The 21,486-nt window shown below is 32.0% G+C and overlaps 1 protein-coding gene across 3 annotated transcripts in view; it reads left to right on the top strand.

Moving 5' to 3' along the window:
* LOC136030558 (fibrillin-1-like) overlaps positions 1–17,517 on the top strand; it is a 134,964-nt gene extending 117,447 nt beyond the window's left edge. For 2 of the 3 annotated variants that reach the window (XM_065709616.1, XM_065709614.1), the window contains 3 exons: positions 28–207; positions 3,661–3,891; positions 9,969–15,693. In XM_065709616.1, the coding sequence (XP_065565688.1) occupies positions 28–207; positions 3,661–3,891; positions 9,969–10,067 (510 nt within the window). In that variant the 3' untranslated portion in view covers positions 10,068–15,693. Of the gene's footprint in view, positions 1–27; positions 208–3,660; positions 3,892–9,968; positions 15,694–17,094 lie in introns of those variants that run through there. The other variant, XM_065709615.1, reaches the window with a different exon arrangement.
* The last annotated feature ends 3,969 nt before the right edge of the window (positions 17,518–21,486 follow it).

The raw sequence follows: 21,486 nt of genomic DNA, 5'->3' as shown, positions 1-21,486 counted from the left end.
TATCTATGATTTACTCCTTGCTTGTAGGACGACAATGATGTCAAATGTAATCAAAGGGTTTGCCTGGCGGAATGTACAAATCCAGTTTTCGTTACTGGAGATTGTTGCCCTAGATGTGACCAAGGATGCCAAGTAGGCACTGCCATCTACTTGGAGGGAGAAAGCTTTTTAGACAAGGAGAATCCCTGCACAAACTGCAGATGTCATGTAATATTTTTTATTATTATTACTTATTTATTTTCATTAATATCATCTTCGTTTTTGTTTTATCATCATCAATTTGGATTATTATGTGTGGCGAATTTGTCTAGTGTCTGTAATGGTTTTTTTTCTTTTTTCTTATATTACTGCAGGTAATTATAGTTTGGAACTGCGATCCAGTTCTGCTTATCATGTCATATCAAAAGCTTGGATGAAGACATAGAGCATGCAATGAAGCCAATTAACCTTCAAAATCCATGAAGCCATCGAAAGCTCGAATGAAAACACAATAGAGCTAATGAAACTTATCAACAATAAAAATCTATGAAGCCATCAAAAACTCGAATGAAAACACAGTAGAGCCAATGAAACCTATTAACCATGTAAATCCATGAAGCCACTGAAAGCTAGAATGAAAACATAGTGCGTTTAATGAAGCCTGTTAGGCGTGAAAACCCAAGAAGTCATTGACAGCTCGCATGAAAACATAGTGTAGCCAATGAAGTCTATTAGCCATGAAAAGCCATGAATCCGTCGAAAACTCGAATGAAAATTAATAATTAAAGCAATTATAGTTAACTGACTATATAATGAATTAATAAATAATTAATTTATTATTTTTTGTAATAGGGTAGAGCCAAAATTTGGTAATAATATTAATACTCCCCATGTTTTTAATGCCCTGCCAACCTGTTTTTTCAATCCAAAAAAAATTTTGCACATGTAAAGTGGTCAAAATTATTGAATGATAACAATATTGTCGTTTTACGTTGAAATATTAAATCCGTCGGAATGCGGAAATCTCGCACAGGGAACGCATGTGAAAATGGATTTAAGTCCTGGTTTTTCTTGCTTTTCTTGTAGAAACTTCGAAATCACTCAATATCATTTATTAATAAATTAATGTAATTAATTTTTGTAATTCGTCTCTTATTTCAGCCAATAAATAATTGTCTCTTCTTTAATTTTTTTTTCAGGGTTATTTACCAATAAAATGTAAATATATATAGAATTCTATGTTTCAAACAAGAATGAACATGCATCAGGTATGTTTTACTAATACGGGTCACAGCTAATTATTATTTTACACAATCTAATTTACTAATTCAGGATCAAATACATAATTACTAAACATACATAAGCATCTCCCTGTTGTAATTTATTAAACAGGAATAAACATACATATTTTTTTTCTGACAAGGATCATGCCAAAAGCTTAGGGATAATATCAACAACAAAAAACAACTATCAACGCCATCTAATATTTGGCGACACTTGACATTTTTTCCAGTGTAATAATAAGAATAATTAATGTAATTAGCGTACTTGGTAAAATTAGTGTAGTATTGAGTATCTAATCCCTGTTCCTGGCAAAAAAAAAAAACGATTTTGAAGCTTGAAAAAACACCAAGTATTGCCAAAAGCTACATTGTGCTGTTATTCTTTGTCGATGCTAGTAACGGTTACCGCTGTTTTAAGTTACACATACTCTTTTGGTCATGCATGACTGTTGTTGTGTATGAACTTATGTACTAATTCAGGATGCCATATATAATTAAAATGTATATTCCAATATGAAAACATATGTAAACATACATATATATATATATATATATATATATATATATATATATATATATATATATATATATATATATATATATATATATATATATATATATATATATATATATATATATATATATATAAATTATATTTTATTAATATAACTGCGGGTTGTACATAACCTAATATAATAATTCAGACGGTAATTATGTGATTTGCTAGATCACTCCTTGCAAGGCAAAATTTAGGCTGACAAAATGGTTACATGTTCTGGTGTATAATTGAAAGCTCTTATATAAATTTTTATTACATGTTCTGGTGAATAATAGAAAGCTCTTATAATAATTTTTATTTAATTCTAATTATATATATATATATATATATATATATATATATATATATATATATATATATATATATATATATATATATATATATATATATATATATATTATATTACGGTAAATGTCCAAAATCTGGTTAAGTTAAAGTTATGCAAGGTTATGTTAGTCTAGGCTAGGTTAAATTTGGTTATAAATATCAGAAATAGGTTACAAACCTAAGCTAACCTAACAAAACTTAATATAACCTAACCAAACCTTGCATTAAATTGAAAAGTTGACTCGAAACGCTGACTAAATCCAAGGAGAAAAAAAAGATATTTCTGACTTTCACCGGTGAATGTTGACATTTGCCAATCTGCGGACATTCATAGTAACATATATAATGATGATTATATTTGAAGTATGACAATTATATAAATATTTTCATGTATTTTGATAAGGAGTTAAAGTAGTAAAATTTTGATGAAAGAAATAAAAATAAAATACTAATGTTTAGTAAAATCAATAGATTCGTGCGCTTATCTCCAAGCCCTGGTGTCAATAGCTGATATTTGCCTGTGACTACCGGCTGGAGAAAAGTTTATTTTGAACATGATTATTGGTAAAACATAAGTCAGTTCTTTGGTATCCGTGTCGTGACTGCTTGGATCTAGAGTTGGTGCAGCAGTTGTCTTGATGCAGCAGGTGCAAGTGGGTGCGGCAGGTGTTTGGAAAAATGAGTCTGTGTAAACAGATGAAATACTAGTGCCTCCATGTATTCAGGGTACTACTGTGGCTTTTATCTACTAAAACTGTTGCACTATGGAAACAATACCCAATAGAATATGCAGCAGAATAAATGCGATTAATTTTCATTGTTGTAATATATCCACCACGCTCCGATCCCCCCTTATCGCAAAAAAGATAAAGTCTAAAGAACTGAATAATCATTTTTGGTAGAAAGTGTTGATGACTGTCCTTCCCTGTATATACAGACAAGTACTACCGTGTCATCTATTTTATTTGTTGATATTCAAAGGGTAGCATACTTAAGAAGCCGCTATCCCGACTTTAAATGCCTTTGAGTCCCAAGTTCAACAAGCTACAACCCCAAGTATAGATATAAAAGAGCACTGACCTGGGCACCGAAGGCCGGAACTGAGTGAGAGCTCACAATTTTCCCGGCCTAAGAAACTTATAGTCTTACCTTAAAACGCCGTGTTTATATTCTATTGAAACATCTTTTATTTTACATTGAGATTTCTACTTAACGTGTCGCTTGAATTAAGCTACGTCATGTGACGTCACGTAAACATTATTTAAGTCATTTAACGTTAAGTTCACTTGTTATGGAGATGTCTTTCATTCTATAGTGACAACAGCATTTAACGTGACGAAACTTAATTTAAGTAGCGTCTCGTGACTTCAATGTCACTTAGCCCTGTGTTCACCTGTTGTGGACAGATTTTTTGTTCTTGGGTGGAATCGCCACTTAATGTGACGCCACGTCAAGGGCATTTAAGTCAAGTGGCGTTGTGTTCACCTGTTATGGACAAATTTTTCATTCCAGGGTGGTAACATTACATGTACTTCTAAAGACTGCCCAGAGAAGTGTCACTACCGAGGAAAGACATTGCAGATCGGTGAGATTTTTCATTGGGATGAGGACCCTTGCACAGAATGCACATGCGCCGAAGGAGCAAAAACTGTGTGCAAAACATTGGAATGTGATACAAAATGCCTTCATGGTGTGTTGTTTCATGGTCGCTGTTGCCCTTTATGTGATAGTTGTGATTACTTGGTATGAAATCAATCTAATTATGCATTGTAAATTGAGGTTTAAATCCTAACTATAAATAATATTTCTATAAATGATCGTTAATGGTGATTTTACATCACCATGCATAAGGTGAGCATAATGTATAAGGGGGAGTATCTCAGTATTAATAATTTATTTATCACCCACTTTACAAAACAGAGGTTAAGCGGAGTAAATACAAAAGAAAAACAGCAAAGGAAAAACAAGAAACAAAGTTAATCACATACAGAAAAAAGACGGATAAGGCGATGAAAACACCCTAGCCTATAAGGCGCTTCAATAGCTACCTTGGCACACAATTTTTTGAAAAGACCAGTAATATCTGTCGCACAATACTTTTTAACCTGTTTTGTGTTCCAGTAAGAACGAGGCAGATATAAAAGGAGTTTGCAGTACCTGTAATAATTTATACGAATACGTTTTAGATCACCGAAGTGGCCGAACAGAAGTGGCCGAATACCAGTACAGACAAGTACAGAATGATCACTAAAATTTGAGTAAAGCCGAGTTAGCGCTCTTCCCGTATAGTATCCACGATTTGCCACAATCATTATAAGCCATTTCACTAAAAGGAAGGTTTGGTAAAATTTTTATGTGATTGGTTGTGACTCTTTTTTCAAAGGTGACAATTGAGTTGATAATTTGGAAAAAAAAATTTAACATTTTCACCAGCCAATCAGAAAAAATACTCTGATGTCTGTGTGAGCGCTAGTATTCACAATCGTGTAAAAAGTATCGCTGTGATGAATAATAACTAACAAAAATACTTAAGTACAATTTGCAAAAGAGTCAAACCTTTTCAAAAACTTTTTGCAAAAGAGTTTGTACCTTTAAAAAAAATCTGTAAGCCTTGACGACATAAAATTTAACCAGTTTCTGATTCTAAGTCTAAAATTTTATGACTAAAATACAATCATATCTTGTGTCTTTGCAATTTATAGCGAATCAGATAAAATAGACTAAAAACGCAAGCTGGCATGCGATATTTTCGTATGCAGCATAATGAGTAGAGTTGGAGGAGTAACCGGAGGTAAATCTTATTTTTGGAGTTGCATTTTCAGTCAAGAAATGTCTTCTTCTGGGTGAGCATCCAGTCTAGTTTGTTTCGGATCGGATTTGAAAAACTTGTTCCTCTTCCTAGAAATATTGAGCTTGAAATAAATAACAAATGTCCTCTGGCCGGCAAATTGTGCTTACATAGATGAAAGCTTGTCTCCAGCCACCAAAATCGTGTTTCTAGCAAGTAAAAGCTTATGGAATTTTCTTTAAAATAAATGCGAAATTTTTTAGCGTGCAAAATGTCGTTTAAAATAAATACATATTTCCTGCTTATGCACCAATGAAAATAAACTACTTGTATTGTTGCTTATATGTATTTACAATTTAGCCTTGTTTCGGAAGACTTGATAAAATTTCACTCTCAATCCGAACTACGTAACGAAACCCATCAACTCGTTTGACAAGAATTAACTAAGTTTAAGTATTAAGCATTGAGCTAAGTTTAAGCATTTCGATAGATTATTTCCAACGTCACCGTTTAGGAACCCATTCCTTTCATTTCAAAGGAATGAAACTTTTTTGGTACCTTTGGGTGCCTGAGAAATAAGAACTTTTGAAAAAACAACTAGGATTTATTATGTCTAATAGATGTATTTCTGAGTTCAATATCAGCCCAGCTTCCTTCTGAAGCTGAGCTCTTGTCCCATTTAGTCAAAAGTGATCTAGAGCGAAATATTGGGGTTGGGGGATGTTACAAGGATGCCAATAATGGACCAAATTGACAAGTTTATAAAAAAAAAGTGAAAACAGAAAAAAAAACGGAATGAAGACGCCAGAAAAAATATTGGTTTGGGGGTCTAAGGTCCCCCGACCCCTGGATCCACCAGTGCGTTTAGTGGTTCAAGGTTTCAAGAATATGTCGGCTTATTTAGCAATTAAGTAATTAATTTTGAGATTGAGTAATTAATTAACAAGGACATATATAAACCAAACCGCGTTGCTCAGTGACAAAACGTACGTTGAAACCCATAACCATAAGAGATGCTTCATTAGCTTTCAGTACCACTCCTACTTCATTCTTCGACCCAGCTAAACGCTTTCTCAAAACATTATTTTAACCTTAACAGTAGGGGTTTCACCCTTCCTTGCAAAATGTACAACCACCTCAATTAATTAAAATATAAAAAAATGATCAATTACATTTCAATTAATTGTTGTAGTTTCAGAATTCAAGCATTAATTCTAACTAAATTTATTTACATGAACTTATTTAATTTGATTAATATTCAACGAAAAAAAAATTGAACTCCTTTCTCTTTAAACAGTTTTTAACATTTGTAACCTTTAACTAAATGCTTCTTTAATTTTTTTTTGAATTGCTCAAGTATGTTGCTAAATTTCAGCTTTTGTGGAAATATGTTTTACAATTCCACATATGCTATTTCAGGGTAAACTTCGGGTTAGAGAATGAATTATGTTAGTCTAGAAAAGCTAGTTAGTACTGCCATCTATTAATTTAAAATAAAAGGATGCTGTTAGTTGTGAGTTGGGACAGCAACATAAAATAACTTAACAAGTCAGAATTCCAAAAAAAGAATAAAATATGAAGCTTATGTTAGTAAACAGTCAGTATGTTAAGTTTATTAATGAAAAGAAGAAACTTTGTCACTTGTGAAATTTAGCAAAACTTAAGATAAACTATTAATTTTACAACTGCCCAGTTTAGGAATTGTCCAAATTGCTTGTGAAACTTTAATATTTGTAGGACTTAAGGTGTTTCAAACTCTAAATGCACCAGTTTATATTTTTAAATTTCTTTTTCTTTTTAAATACCTTTTCTGAAACATATTTTTCAATATCTTTCAAATATTTTAAGTATTCTTTTTAAATATTTTTTACATATCTTAACTACCTTTTAAAAATACATTTTGATTCGACTTGTTCTTTCTGCAACAATGAGAAAAATATTATGCCGGAATTTGCTCTAGTAATTTTGCTAAATACACATATTTTTCAGGCGAAAAGGGATGCTCAGTCCTGTTGGAAAGAGCTTCGGCCATGAAAAACTTTAGGTCGTACTTTGATGCAGGAATCTATTCCGAAGAAGGGGGGAGCACAACTTCAAAAGGCACTAACAATAGGAGTATTTTATGGAAAATATAGCTGTGTTCTGAAAAACATGATTACCGTGGCTTAGGTTATCAAAATACCGAATTTCTAAAATTCAGTTGCATATTTTGAAGACGACTTAAAACTGAAAAAAAAATTGGACCCGATATTTTTTTTGGAATTATTCTATTTTTTTTCTCGTGGGATTTCTACCCTTTTCTGTGCTTGAACATCACCTAAAACTGGGGGGGGGGAGGACCTATACGAAAGACGTTGAACCCATGAAATGTTTTTGACCTGAAAGCGAAACTATTTTATTCTGTAAAAAAACAATTTTCGAAACGGCCCAAATCATTAACTGCCGAAAAAAAAAAGTTGAATGAATTTTATTAACTAGGTGAGCGAGTGTTAAAATCTTTAATCACATTATTCTCGGAATGATTCGACGAGTAGTTAGACAATATCGGTTACAGGTCACATATTTCGTATTTACACAAGTTACAAATTATTCGATTTTAATGTGACTATTCTATAATTTCTAAATCTGGAAATCTTTTTGTTATTTAAAAAAAGTTTTTTAAAAGATAAAAATTTTTGCTAAGGAAAAGATTGTGAATTTACCCATCCAGTTTCAAACGATTACTGACGAATTAGAATAATATTAGTACTTGAACTTTTATTTTTGAATTTGCAAAATCTTTTCAAGATAGTGTTTCTTCTTTTCCTTCTCAGTAATCACGGTAATTTTGCTTAGAAAAGACTTTACACCTAATAGTGTAGTAAAATTATTTTTTATAGACTCATAGAACGTCTCTTAGTGAACTTTTATAATGGAGCTTTGATATATCTTTATTTTGTTCGCGTTTTATCTTTCTTTTTTAAAATTTATGATATCATTGGGACTTACTAAAGTAATTTATTCAATAAAACTACTGTTCAGGGTACATTCCATATCACAAAATATTAATGAGGTAATGTCATTGCGAGGTAATCCGGTGAGGAATTTCATGGTAATTCCGTATTTTCAAATTTTTAGATTTTTCTTTTGGGTAGTGTTCTTTTTTTCTAGTGGTGTTCTCTGGATTCAATAAGTAAACTCTTATGCATCAGCATCATTGAAAGATTTAAATTAGCTATTGAAAGATTGTCCAAGGATAATACTCCAAAACTTTTTTTTAAATTATTTTCAGCGAGTTTGGGCAACATTGTTCCGTGAGCTAATAGTTTTGATTTTAAATCGTGTTTGTATAGAAGATGTGTAGTGGAAACACGCCTTTGTTGCGTAGCGTTGCTCTATTCTCTAACCGAAGGACCTCTGTGTCATAAAGTGAAAAATGATAATAGGAGTGTTTGCATGAACTGGAAAAAAAAGAACGTCTGTTTTTTTGTTTCGGTAGCTTAGAGCTTTTTGCTTGACAAGTTTAGGATTTGCTGACAAAAAGATGCTTTTTCATATGTATGTATGTACAGAATTTAAAATTTTTTACACCTTTGGTTTTCTAAGGAAGAGTTGGGGACATTCTCCCTAGAATTATCCGACCGAGCGGCTTCCCGAAATAATTTCGCATTTTTCGAGACATTTTGAGGAAGTGACTTGTTCGTCAAATAAAGTGGTTAACAGAAAAACTTCAAAGATACTAAAAACATGTCTTTGGGGAAGTAAAACAAACATATTTATATTTTAATGCTAAGTTCGTACAACTTTTAGTTTTGCATTCCAGAACTAATGGATACATACAAATTTACTTAGGATGCATCAGAAAGCCCCACTTGTCAGCATAAGCCGACGCAAAGTATCCCCCCTCCCCCGCCCGTGCAGTATGATTTGAAGAAGAAGGATGTGCATTGTTTTGCTTGATGCAAGATATACATAAAAATCTTAGAAAAGCTTCTTATTTACAAGTGAAATGGTTTCAGCCTAGGAAGCAATTTATATTAACTTTTATCAGATTTATATAATAATCTTGTTTACATATCAAATTCTTGTTAGTAAATATTTTCAATGCTAAAAATTTTAAGTGACATATAAATATTTCCATTGTCAGCTTTGTTTATTACATTAACAGGTGAACGAAAATACCAATATTTGTGTTTTTATTGTAAATGATTTTATTGACACTTAAATGTAACAGGCTATTATTTGGCCCAATTGCCTCCACAACTTTTTTTTTAATTAAACAGTGTTTTGGGCAAGTCTTTAAGAGATGTTAGTGTCAGCTTGACAAATTTTCAAGGTCATTGAAGTGTTGCTTGAATAACAGGCTACTATTTGCCCCGATCGTTTCCAAAACTTTTTTTTAAATGAAAGGGATAGAAGATTATCAGAACAGGCAGTAAACAGAGAGAAAACCCATGGGGCGCATCCCTCACTAAGGCCGCGTCTTGATTAACATCAAATGATCAGGAAGTTCTTTGGAAAACTTTATCCCAGGCCCATTAAAAATTTTTTTACTACTTGAGCTTAAAATTATTAAGTTAAAAATTATTGACCTCAATATAAAAATCAAAATTAAAATGAGCTCATTGAGCTCAAAATCATGTAAAAGTTTAAGAAGGATGTCGGATATGACTCCAAGCAACGTTATGATAGGAAATCAACTTTGCGTTAGGCACTGGTAAAACTTTTTTTTTAATCGGCTAAACATTATTTTATTAACAAAAATAACAAATAAATTCATTTTAAATACTAATTTTTAAAATTAATTAATTAGTAATTAACTTAAATATAATATTTTTTTGGGGAAGAAATTGATGACAGAATGCTGCAACATCCAAATCTCTGGATGTCCGAGTCTCCCCCTTCGTCATACAACTTATACCTAATCTCTTTTCAAATGCTAATCGTTATATATTATATGTTTAACATATTTAAATATATCATATTTATTTTTTAAATAAATAAAATAATGTTTATTTTAAAATATTTATTTATTGCAATATTTATTTTTCAGGGTATCTTGAGAAGCAACGGAGAACAGTTTTTATCAGAAGAAGGTGGAATTCAGTTTCAATGTCATTGCAAAAATGGGACAGTCAACTGCATCAAATAAATTTATTAATTGTAATAATTGCTGATTTATTTTCACTGCCACTTGACTTTTATCAAAGTCAATTCTGTTAATATTACTAACTAGTCAATGAAAAATTTTTTGTACATATTTAATTTTTTTGCGTTTAACAAGCATCATTAAGATCAAAATTTGGGCTTAATCGCAGTAAAATCTATAAAATGTTGATAAAATCTTATTGAACGAAAAGTGTCTTCCCCCTATCCTTCCACTACCTCTATGCGTAAAACCTGTCCTTATTTGAAATTATTTATTCAATTTTTTTGGCAGGAATTTATACTAAGAGAAAATTCCGTCAAACTAAGCTCTATTGATTGGTTTAATCTGATTCATCGTTTCTTCTTCGGTTATTTTCACTTGTTTTCCTTTTATTTATGTAAATTTAATCATTTGATTTTATCTTATTTAGTTTTCAAGATATTAAAAAAGTAAATTTTATTTTTATAAAATTCATTATATCACCTTTTTTACTCCAAAAGATATTTCAAATCTAAGAGTATTTACGTCTCATTTTTTGCCGTGTTTTTTTATACATTAAAATACCCGAATGTCTTCAATTAGCCTGTAAATATTCTTTTAAGTTTATTGCTTTCATGTAAGATTTACATCTCGTAAAAAAGTCTTTTGAACCTAATTGACCTCCTCTACAGGTGTATTTTGAACAAGAATCTTGTAAAAGTAGTATATTTTGGCTGAAAAAAAAAACATTTTTTCAACCTCTCAGTTTTACCCAAAGAAACTAAAAAAAGCTACATTTAGTTTAGGGGTTATCCCTAAACAAAGAATAAAAAACAAAACCATTTTACTTAAAAGACATTTGGGGAACCTCTCAGTTTCAAGCACAGACGGTAAAAAAGAATACTACAGCAAGCTTAGGGGTATACTTTCAAAAACAAAGATCAATAAACATAAAACTTTCTGGCTTAACCAACATATTGAAAAATCTCTCAATTTTAGACAAAGACGGTAAAAAAGAATACCGTTCTACGTTCAGTCAATGGGAATATTTTCAAACAAAGGCTAATAAATCTAAACCCTTTTGGTGGCGTGAGTAGCATTTTTAAAACCTCTTAGTATCATTGAAAGACCTTCAAAAAGAATATCATGTGAAGTTTAAGGGCACATTTTTACTCAAAAGCTTTTATTATTAAACCCCTTACACGGTCATGTGAATCAGTGGCAGTTCTTGTCAGATTAAAACGTAATGCACTAAACATATAAGAATCACAGCTACACCCATTGTCATCTTTAAAAAAAAATGAACTAAAAAAAATGAACAAAAATTAAATTCAAATTGAAAAAAATAAAAAGATAATTAACTAAAAAAACGTATATATATATATATATATATATATATATATATATATATATATATATATATATATATATATATATATATATATATATATATATATATATATATATATATATATATATATATATATATATATATATATATAGTTGTTGAGCATATTATCATATAATTATTATGGTGAGCGTTTCAGTAAAAACTTCTACGAACGAAGGACCAAAACTATCTGCATAACGCATATGTCGGGCTATTACCGGCTGAGTTTTAGGTACCGGTTCAAATACTTGTCGCGGGAGGTGTTGGCACGAAAGAGATGCTTTGGGGGAGGATCTCATGAATCTGTCGATTTCTAAGAATACCAACCTTAAAACACAATTTATCTAGGTGCCGAAAATGTTGTGAGGGATAATTCTTTTAAAAGGAAGCAATAAGGGCTTTGGGGGGTTTAGAATCTACTACAAGAGCTAGGTAGTGGATCCTAGTGGTCCTTCTGATCTGAAGTCAGGCCGTACTGCCGTAGGTCGCAGGACAAGACATGTTTAGTCACCGGTCATTAAACGTAATAAAAATACGCAATAGGTGGGGGATTGGGACGGAATCAAAGGTGCGCTGTAACGCAATAGATGGGGGGGGGGGTTCATAGATAGAATACCAAGGTTTGCCTATTTGATCATCTCCAGTGTCTGTTTTTCGCATTTCAGTTCATCTGTGAAATATTTTCAAACAAAGGGTAATAAGTTTAATCTCCCTTGTCTGAAATTATATTCTGGAAAACCTCTCAGTTTAAAGTGAAGACGGTGAAAAATAAAATTATGTGAAGTTTAGGAGCATATTTTGAAACGAAGGTCAATAAATATAAACCATTTTGGCTTAAAAACTATTTTGAAATACGTCTTCAGTTTCAAACAAAGACGGTAAAAAAGAATGCTATATTAAGACTTAAAAATTGGTTTAAAAACTATTTTTAAAAGCTCTTCAGTTTCAAACAAAGACAGTAAAAAAGAATGCTACATTAAGGCTTAAAAATTGGCTTAAAAATTATTTTGAAAAGCTCTTCAGTTTCAAATAAAGACGGTAAAAAAGAATGCTACATTATAGGCTTAAAAACTATTTTGAAAACGTCTTCAGTTTCAAACAAAGACAATAAAAAAGAATACTAGATTAAGGTTTAAAAATTGGTTTAAAAACTATTTTGAAAAGCTCTTCAGTTTCAAACAGAGACAGTAAAAAAGAATGCTACATTAAGGCTTAAAATTGGCTTAAAAATTATTTTGAAAAGCTCTTCAGTTTCAAATATAGACGGTAAAAAAGAATGCTACATTAAGGATTAAAAACTATTTTGAAAACCTCTTCAGGTTCAAACAAAGACAGTAAAAAGAATGCTATATTAAGGCTTAAAAATTGGTTTAAAAACTATTTTGAAAAGCTCTTCAGTTTCAAAAAAAGACGGTAAAAAAAGAATGCTACGTTAAGTCAATGGACAAATCATGAAACAAAGGCCAATAGTTATAAACCCTTTTGTCTTAAGTAATGTTTTGAAAAACATCTCATTTCTGAGCTAAGGTGGTAAAAAAGAATACTAAAGGAAATAAAAAGCCCTTTAACTTAGATCGTATTTTAAAAACTTTTCAGTTTCAAACAAAGACGAAAAAGACTTGAAACTAATTTTGATTTTTTAGGTACAGGTGCTAATTCTTCTTTAGATTAGATAATCATTGCAATACCATATTTATGTATCTTGTATTTCTAATTTGTAAATAAATATATGTAAATTATAAAATAAATTTCACTTTCATCAAGAAGCAGTGCAAAATTCTGCAAAATGTTCTTATGAACGAAGTTTGTCACAACGTTAACACAGATATAAGCGACTATTCTTAATTAATTGATAGATTAGGGATAATTCGTTGAGAGTTTTCTTTCTGATTCTCATTAACTTTTTAATGAATTAATTAATTGGTTTTTGATTGTATCGTGGATTACTTTCTAAAGAAGAAGCTCCTTTTGATTAATTTATTTAGATTAATCATTAAAAAGGGGCTGAATATCCTACAAACTGTTTTAGAACCAAACATTAGGGAACAGTGAGAAAAATATGAATTAATACTTGATTCTTTAATTAACAAAGAATTTTCTTTCTTACTAAGATTTATTAATTATAATAAATTATTGATTATTTGACATATTAATATTTATTAAATGAATGATTTCTTAATAAATCAATGGCTTTAAATTTTGAAGTGGTCAGGATTAATCTTCGAGAATCTTCTAAAAATTATAATATGTTTTAGGAATGAAGTTGATCAAAATGTTAATACAAATGTAAGCGAACACGATTGGTCAATTGATTAATAGGTGATTGGTTTATGGATTAATAGGGATCTTCCTGAACCTGCTAATAAATTGTTCTTTCATTAACTAATGTATTTTTGTGTGATCAATTTTCTTATTAGTTAATTGAATCAATTGATTAATACTGATTAATTAATTTATTAATTGATCGGGAATTGTCCTGCTTCATTAATTTATCTTGATTTTTGTCACAAAGGTGCTCATAATTCTGAAAATTGTGCTTAGAAGTGAAATTTGGTGAATATTGGCATAAATACAATTGGTTATGATTCTTTAATTGATTAATCAAGGACTAATTCATTAACTTACAGAGATATTCTTTCTGAGTATGCTTTATTCATAAATAGATTAATGAATATATTGCTTACTTGATTGATTAATTTGGTAGAATTGTCAATATACTTGGTTGATTAATAATAATTAAATTATTGATTGGTTAATTAAGTACACACTGTGAACGATTATTTGATCAAAATTTGTCATCAAGAAAGTGTTCAAAATTGTTTCAAAGATGAAACAGTTGTGAACGTTGACAAAATTAAACCTACTGTGATTAATTGATTGATCAATTAATAAATTATCAGAGAATTTTCTATCAGAATATACTTAAATTATTAACTGGTCAAATAATAAATCATTAATTACTTGATTGACTGATTTGAGAGAGATTGAGGAATTTTGTGTTGATGAAAGCAAGGATGCAGTGGATATATAAATGCTTGAACTTAGACCATTGAATCTAATTTGTATTGTTAGCCCACTTAGAAATGATCAATTGGACAAGTGAGCAATACATTGATTAATTGAAGACTCACAAGAACACAATTTAATGAGGCAACACAATATTTTAATGATAATGTTTTTTGTTTTATTTTAGCCATTTTTGCCCCCTCATATATTTTAAACAATTTCAGAAGTAATATTTCAAAACTTTTATTGCTTACCATTTTATATTTTATATTTTAGAAGTAATATTTCAAAACTTTTATTGCTTACCAATTTTAAAACTATATAAGATTAAAGTGAATAAGTTCTTTAAAGCTGTTGAGATATTGAGCTTGAAAATTGAACACCCCAGAGCTACTAAAGTGCTTTAAGACAACCACTTTTCTGTAATAATTTAAATAAAAATTATTAAAAATAATTTAATAAAAGCTGTAAGCTGCATAACCATTGCCGGTTGGGAAAATCTGTTGATTGGTCAACAATCAACCAGTTCGTTCAATAGTAAACTCTAAAAAACAGAATTCTGACATCAACAGATATATCAAAAGAATTGGCTTATCATGTTGATTTCAATTATATGTAATTCATTAAGTTTAGTGTTACACAGCGAAAGCTACGTGCCTGAGAAAATTTGCGTGACTTTAAAACTTATATTAGAAATTATTCCGTAATTGAAAGGGACTGTTTCCTCCTCCACGCCCCGCTCTTTACGCTAAAGTTTTTTATTATTTAAAAAAGTAGAGTTTTGACAAAGATTCAAACTTTAGCGTAAAAAGCGGGCGCTGAGGAAGGGGCAGCCCCTTTCTTATACGGGATAATTTCTGTTCATTTTAAGTTTTAATGTCGCTCCTTACTTTCAGTTAAACAGCTTTCTTTTTATTTAATTTCATGCAGGAACGACTTCTTTATTAACAGCTTTTTTCGAAAAGATTGTTTAAAAAACCAAAAAAATTGTAAGGAATGTCATTTTTTAATTTTGACTTTATCTTACTTGCACATATGTAGTGCTCAGAAAAATAGAGCTCAAGCAACCCGACCTTTCTGCCATTTAGGATGACTCAAAGTAACAAAAACATTATTAGTAGTAATCAGTAGTAATACTAAAATACTAAGTAGTAATATTGTTTAGTATAACTACTGATGACGGTCACTGCATATGTAACCGAAATATCTAGTAATTTTTTGTGAAACTTACCATTGTCTATTAAAAGGATTTTATCCCTGTTTGAACTTTTATTTATCAGTACCGCCTTTTTTACTGTGTTGCCACGTTGAACCATGAAAATTGGTAAGCAAACATAATTAATTAAACCTGACAACACCTTTCATTCACAAAAGTTCAAACGTCAAAAGTCTGTTAATTCCAGAGGACAACTGCACCTCCGAAATGAATCCATAACTTCTTAGATACCACGTGTTTATCTTTACTGACTTTTCACCTATTTTTTTTTAACTTAAGGCCCGCTACCAGCGAAAATTTTGTAGCTGTAAATGAAGGCTTTTTCATAAAGAATTGAATTCTCTAAATTCCTAATTTTCATAATTGAGTAAGTTTCCATTTGAAAAATTCAAACAATCGGATTGCATTTTTATTTTCTTTGTTTAAAAACAAAGAATACTAAAACTAGAATATTAATATTAAGAATATTAAAAACAAACAAAAAACAAAGGTTACTATCAACATTTAAGAGTAAATTCTTGATGTGTCAAGTCTATATAATACACTAATAAAGTTATTTTTAACTTTTGAGTGGATATAGGAGTAAATTCGATTTTGTACCTCTTTACCTCTTTTTTTGTCTCTCTGTAAGTTAATATTCATAAGTCGATTTATAGACAACTCGAAGAAAATTGTGGTGCCGCGCATTTCAAGTTACCGAAGTCAACTGTACCGGAATTATTTATAATCTTCTAAAATTAAAGATATAGTTCATTTTATTTCATATTTATTTTCATCATATTATTTTTTTCTTCTTCCAATATTTTCCTTTCATTTTTGTTTATAAAATATATTTCAGAATTGCTGATTGAACGAAAAGAATGTTCAAAATTATTGCGTGCCATTTAGGCTCAATTGGTGGGTAGAACAAACAAATACAAAAAACATTGCAGTCAGGTATCACAAGCTTACACAGCTTACAACCTGAGCGCAAAATTGTCCCGCTACTGGAAAACTGTGGTAAAAATCAAAACAAAACGGATATTGTTGTTGACATTATCCAACTTAAAAAAAGTCAGGGAACAGGATTTTCTTCTAGTTCAAGTTCAAGTTCTTTATGATTCTTTAACTATACATATTCAAACTATTCACATAACATCCCCGGCAGGGAGACTGGCTCGAAAGCCGGGCGACAATACAAACAGTAAAAACAAATAAACCCAGAAGAAACAGATGTCATCACACATCTCACTCTATCTCACGCCAAAAAATAAATGCAGAAACACATTTATTAAAAGTATTCTCACTATTTATCCGATAGCTGCAGGGCCTGGAGCTACTCACAATTCAATATTTACTAATTAGCAGAGCTTTGATTTTAGTTTTTAATGTTAATAGCGATAGACTCTGATCAAAAAAAGATTCATATGTGTTCCAATAATTTGTAATAACATTTTTAGGCGAAAATCTAGACTGTTCGGAGACCATGAAAGGCACAGGAAGCTCATTTAAAGGACAACGAGTATTGTATGGTCGGACTGAGGGAGTGCCTGGAAAAATGATTTAAAACAATCTGGTTGCAGATCCTTTAGATAACGGACACGGAAAAGTATACATTGAAAAGCTAAAATTTGTCTAACCGGAATGATATTAAAATAACTGTAAAGACTCTTAGTTGGAGATTTACCAGGAAGAGAAACTGGGGAATAAAATAAAATCTTAAGGATTCTCATTGCTTTATTTTGTATCTTCACAATAGGAGAAATATGTGACTGAAACGTACTCAAATAAATAATGGAACAATAATTAATATACAAATGAACAAGAGAAAAATAGATTGATTTTAAAGCATAAAAAGGAAGGAAAAATTTAAGCGGATGCATTACACCTACGTTCCTTCCTAACTTGAGCCTTAGGCTAGCGATATGAGCTTTCCAGCTTAAATTATGATCAACAATGACTCCAAGATACCGAGTTGTTTGCACTCAATTTATTTTTATTACTCGACCTCCAAATGTGACTTCAACCTCTTGTAACGCTGGTACTGCAGTAGAAGTTCTTGAAAAAACCACAAAACGAGTCTTTGAAGTGTTGACAACCAATTTGCTACAATGGAACCAGTGAAGCATCTTTCTCGGTGATAATTCGAGATTTGATTTTAGAGATTGATGATCTATGTCGCAGGTAGAGTTGGCTGTATCATCAGCAAACAGTAAACTGACATCCATACCAGTCCTATGGCAGGTTAGGCTTAGAGGAAGATCGTTTACATAGACAAGAAATAACAGTGGTCCAAGTATGGACCCCTGAGCAACTCCCACAGCATTAGATAGATTTTCCTCATCTGAAATGTAGCCATTTGCATCCAATATTTGTTTTCTGTCCTTGAGGTAAGATTCAATTAGGAGATCGCTTGTCCTCTAACACCGCAATTATGTAGCTTAGATAGTAGAATTTTATGAGAAATAGTGTAGAAAGCTTTCTTTGTGTCAACAAATATTGTTGCATAAAGGTAGCAGACCTTTATCCATGGCATTATTGAAAAACTGGGTTAGCTTTAATATTGCATGTTCTGTAGAGTATGAAGACCTGAATCCAAATTGAAATGGTCTGAAAAAATTTGTTTTCTTCAAAAAACTGTTCAACCTGTTATATATAGACTTTTCAATAACTTTGCTAAAAGCGGACAAAATTGAAATAGGTCGATCATTGGATGGATCTTGCTTGTTTCCTCCCTTATGTAGGGGAATAACTCGAGCATTTTCATCACTTCAGGGAAAGATCCGTGTTTGAAGCATAGATTGACCAGATGAACCAGCCCTTGAGAATAGCATCCAATGGCTTCAAAAAATCTTCAGCATCCAAAAAATCTTCATGATTTTTACCAGATTCTTGAGTTTCACTTCAGTCACAGGAGAGAGAAATATGGAAGAATAGACGGGATGTGGTAGAAAGTCGTGAAATCCAGATTCCACATCCAAGCAGTCATTCAAATTACGGTTTACGGTGGCCTCTCCAATCCTAGCAAAGTACTGGTTCATTTCCTCGGATACCTTTTGCTTACCATTCCCTGTTGATCCATCCGATACATTCATTGATTCGGGAAGCCCTTGACATTTGCTTTTGTTAAGACACTCGTTAATTATTGTCCAGGTCTTTTTGGAGATCCTTCAGCTTCGAGAAATAGTTTCTCAAAATGAATCTTCTTCGCCCATCTTATCAGTCTTGTTAGATGGTTTTTATAAGATTTGAATGTAGTTTCATTATTTGATGTGGGAGAATTTATGTATTCAGCGTAAAGTCAATTTTTTTTCCTCAATACTCTTAAGCAAGCCTCTTGTTATCCATGGCTTTACAGACACCTGGTACTTTTTACACCTTTTCAAACAGTTCGTGGTAACGAACTGTAGTAAGGAGCGACCCGGCTCAATAGTAACCAAAACTCTAAAAAATGGAATTTTGATACCAATAGCTACATTAAAAGAATCAAATTTTAATGCTGATTTTGAATATATGAGTTTAATTAAGTTTAGTCTTACCCATCAAAAGTTACGAGCCTGAGAAAATTTGCGTTATTTTAGAAAATAGGGGGGAAACACCCCCTAAAAGTAATGAAATCTTAACGAAAATCACACCGTCAGATTCAGCGTTTTAGAGAACCCTGCTGTAGAAGTTTGAAGCTCCTATCTACAAAAATGTAGAATTTTGTATTTTTTGCCAGAAGGCAGATCACGGATGCGTGTTTATTTGTTTTGTTTTCCCAGTTTTTTACTGTTTTAAAAAGAAGAGTTGAGAGAAAGAGTCAAACTTTAGCGTAAAGAGCGGGGCGTTGATGAGGAAGCAGCCCCTTTCATATACGAAGTAATTTCTGTTCGTTTTAAGTTTTAATGTCGCTCCTTACTATCAGTAAAAAAAAAACTTGTTTTTTTTTTATTTAATCTTCACAAGAGGGCAAGTTTCATTTAAAGCATTCTGAAATGTTTTAGTAAATGACCTGGATAAAAATTCAACGTCATCTGACTCCAAGCATTGCGACCAATCAGTACAAAGTAACTTGGCATTTAATAGCTTAACCGAACCTTGACCCATCCTTCTAGATTTTTTCATTTGACCCTTTTCACCGAAATACCGGAGAAACTCGCTCATGAGAATAAAATGATCAAACACATCCGTAAGTATTACGTTACATGACCCAACAGGGAAATTTACAAGTTGATTATCAATAATAGATGCATTTTGATTTGTAACCCGAGTTGGAATTCCAGAAGCATGGAACAAAGCCAGCAGCCAATGATGTAGTAAGAAAGTCTTTAGCCAGAGTACTCGAAGGCGCTGAAGTACTTGAGTCATAACTTACTGAAGAAGTGTCAATGTTAAAGTCTCCCACGAGAATGATTTTTCTTTTCTTGGAACTGACCATCTTAGCAGATTCTTCAAATATGTCCAAATATTTCTTGGTGCTAGAACTAGGAGGGTGGTAGAACATGCATAAAAGAATCTTCTCAGATGCTATGGTGACTTCGATAACCAGAAATTCGAACAGCATTTCCTCATATAGAGAGTCATCTTTAATTTCTTCAAAATGCAAAGAAGTATGGATATAGAAAGCAAGTCCTCCTTTCTGATTATTCAATCTGTTTTTCTGAAGTATTTGGTATCCTTGAATTTTTGCCTCATTCAGGGTATTTGCATTCAAAAAAGTCTCTCATAACTCCTGCCTCATAACTCCTATCCCATTACCAGGAAGGAACGTAAATAAAAAATCTAGGCTAGAAAGCACCCCACAACAATTCCAACTCGCAAGTCTAAAAAGGCCATTATTAACAGGAATAATTTCTTCACGTAAAAGATACCTGTTATGAGGTAAATTATCAACAAGAGGGTCTTGGGCTAGATCATCACCTATATTTATTGAATTTAATATTTTACTTAACTCAGTAGAGTATCTCTCAAACCGCTGACATTATAAATTTCAGCTATAATCCGCGAAGAATGAACAGTATTAGTCTTCCATTATTCTCTTCCGTACACAAAATAACAAGCACTTTTCTGGAATATGGGCAGGCCCAAAATAGAAGTGGCAATCATCATTGGAAACATGGCATAGTGAAACGGGAATTGCGGGACACGGCACATCTTTATAATTATATTCCACTGCCACTGAATTAAAGCCAAAGTTTGGTCAAATAACTCGTAAAAAATTGACGATTTTCACAAATGGAAATAAATATTGTGTAAGTAAGTAAGACGGCACTAGACCCTTAAGGTCCATATGGAGGTGCTGATCTCCGTTTCATGGCCCTTCAGCCAGAAAGTGCAGTAGGGGTTTGGGGGCCAACCATCCTCTGCTTTCACACACCCTTCCTGCTTAACTTCCCCAGATTTCTCCAGGTACCCATTTAGAGCTGGGTCGACTCTGGCTGAGCTTACAGAGTCACACCACTGACCCCCGCCCCAAACTAAATAACTGGTCACAACCGGGATTGAACCCGTGCCCCTTGGACACAGAATTCCCACGCCAGCGCGCCAACCACTCAGCCAGGACGGCCATAAATATTGTGTGGTCACTAGTGTTGACGATTGCGACGGGGGAACTGCCCCTCTCCTGCTTGCAAATTAGGGTTACATTAATGTCTTATTATACCGCTTTACACCTACACTCTTTCAATGCTCAAAGATAATAATATTTCTTAATCTCTTGCTGTATTCAATGTCACTAGTTGCGCAATCCAATTAGATTCAGAGTTAAACCCCGTTTTATGTCCTCACAGTTCAAAGACCAAATCAATACTGATACTTCTGCTTAAATGACAATATTGCCTGGCAGTCGTTCAGACGGATTAAGGATAAGG

The sequence above is a fragment of the Artemia franciscana genome, chromosome 8 (assembly GCF_032884065.1).
Source record: "Artemia franciscana chromosome 8, ASM3288406v1, whole genome shotgun sequence".
Classification (NCBI taxonomy): Eukaryota; Metazoa; Arthropoda; class Branchiopoda; order Anostraca; family Artemiidae; genus Artemia; species Artemia franciscana.
The sequence above is the reverse complement of the archived record's forward strand: the minus strand, read 5'-3'. Positions and strand labels throughout refer to the sequence as shown.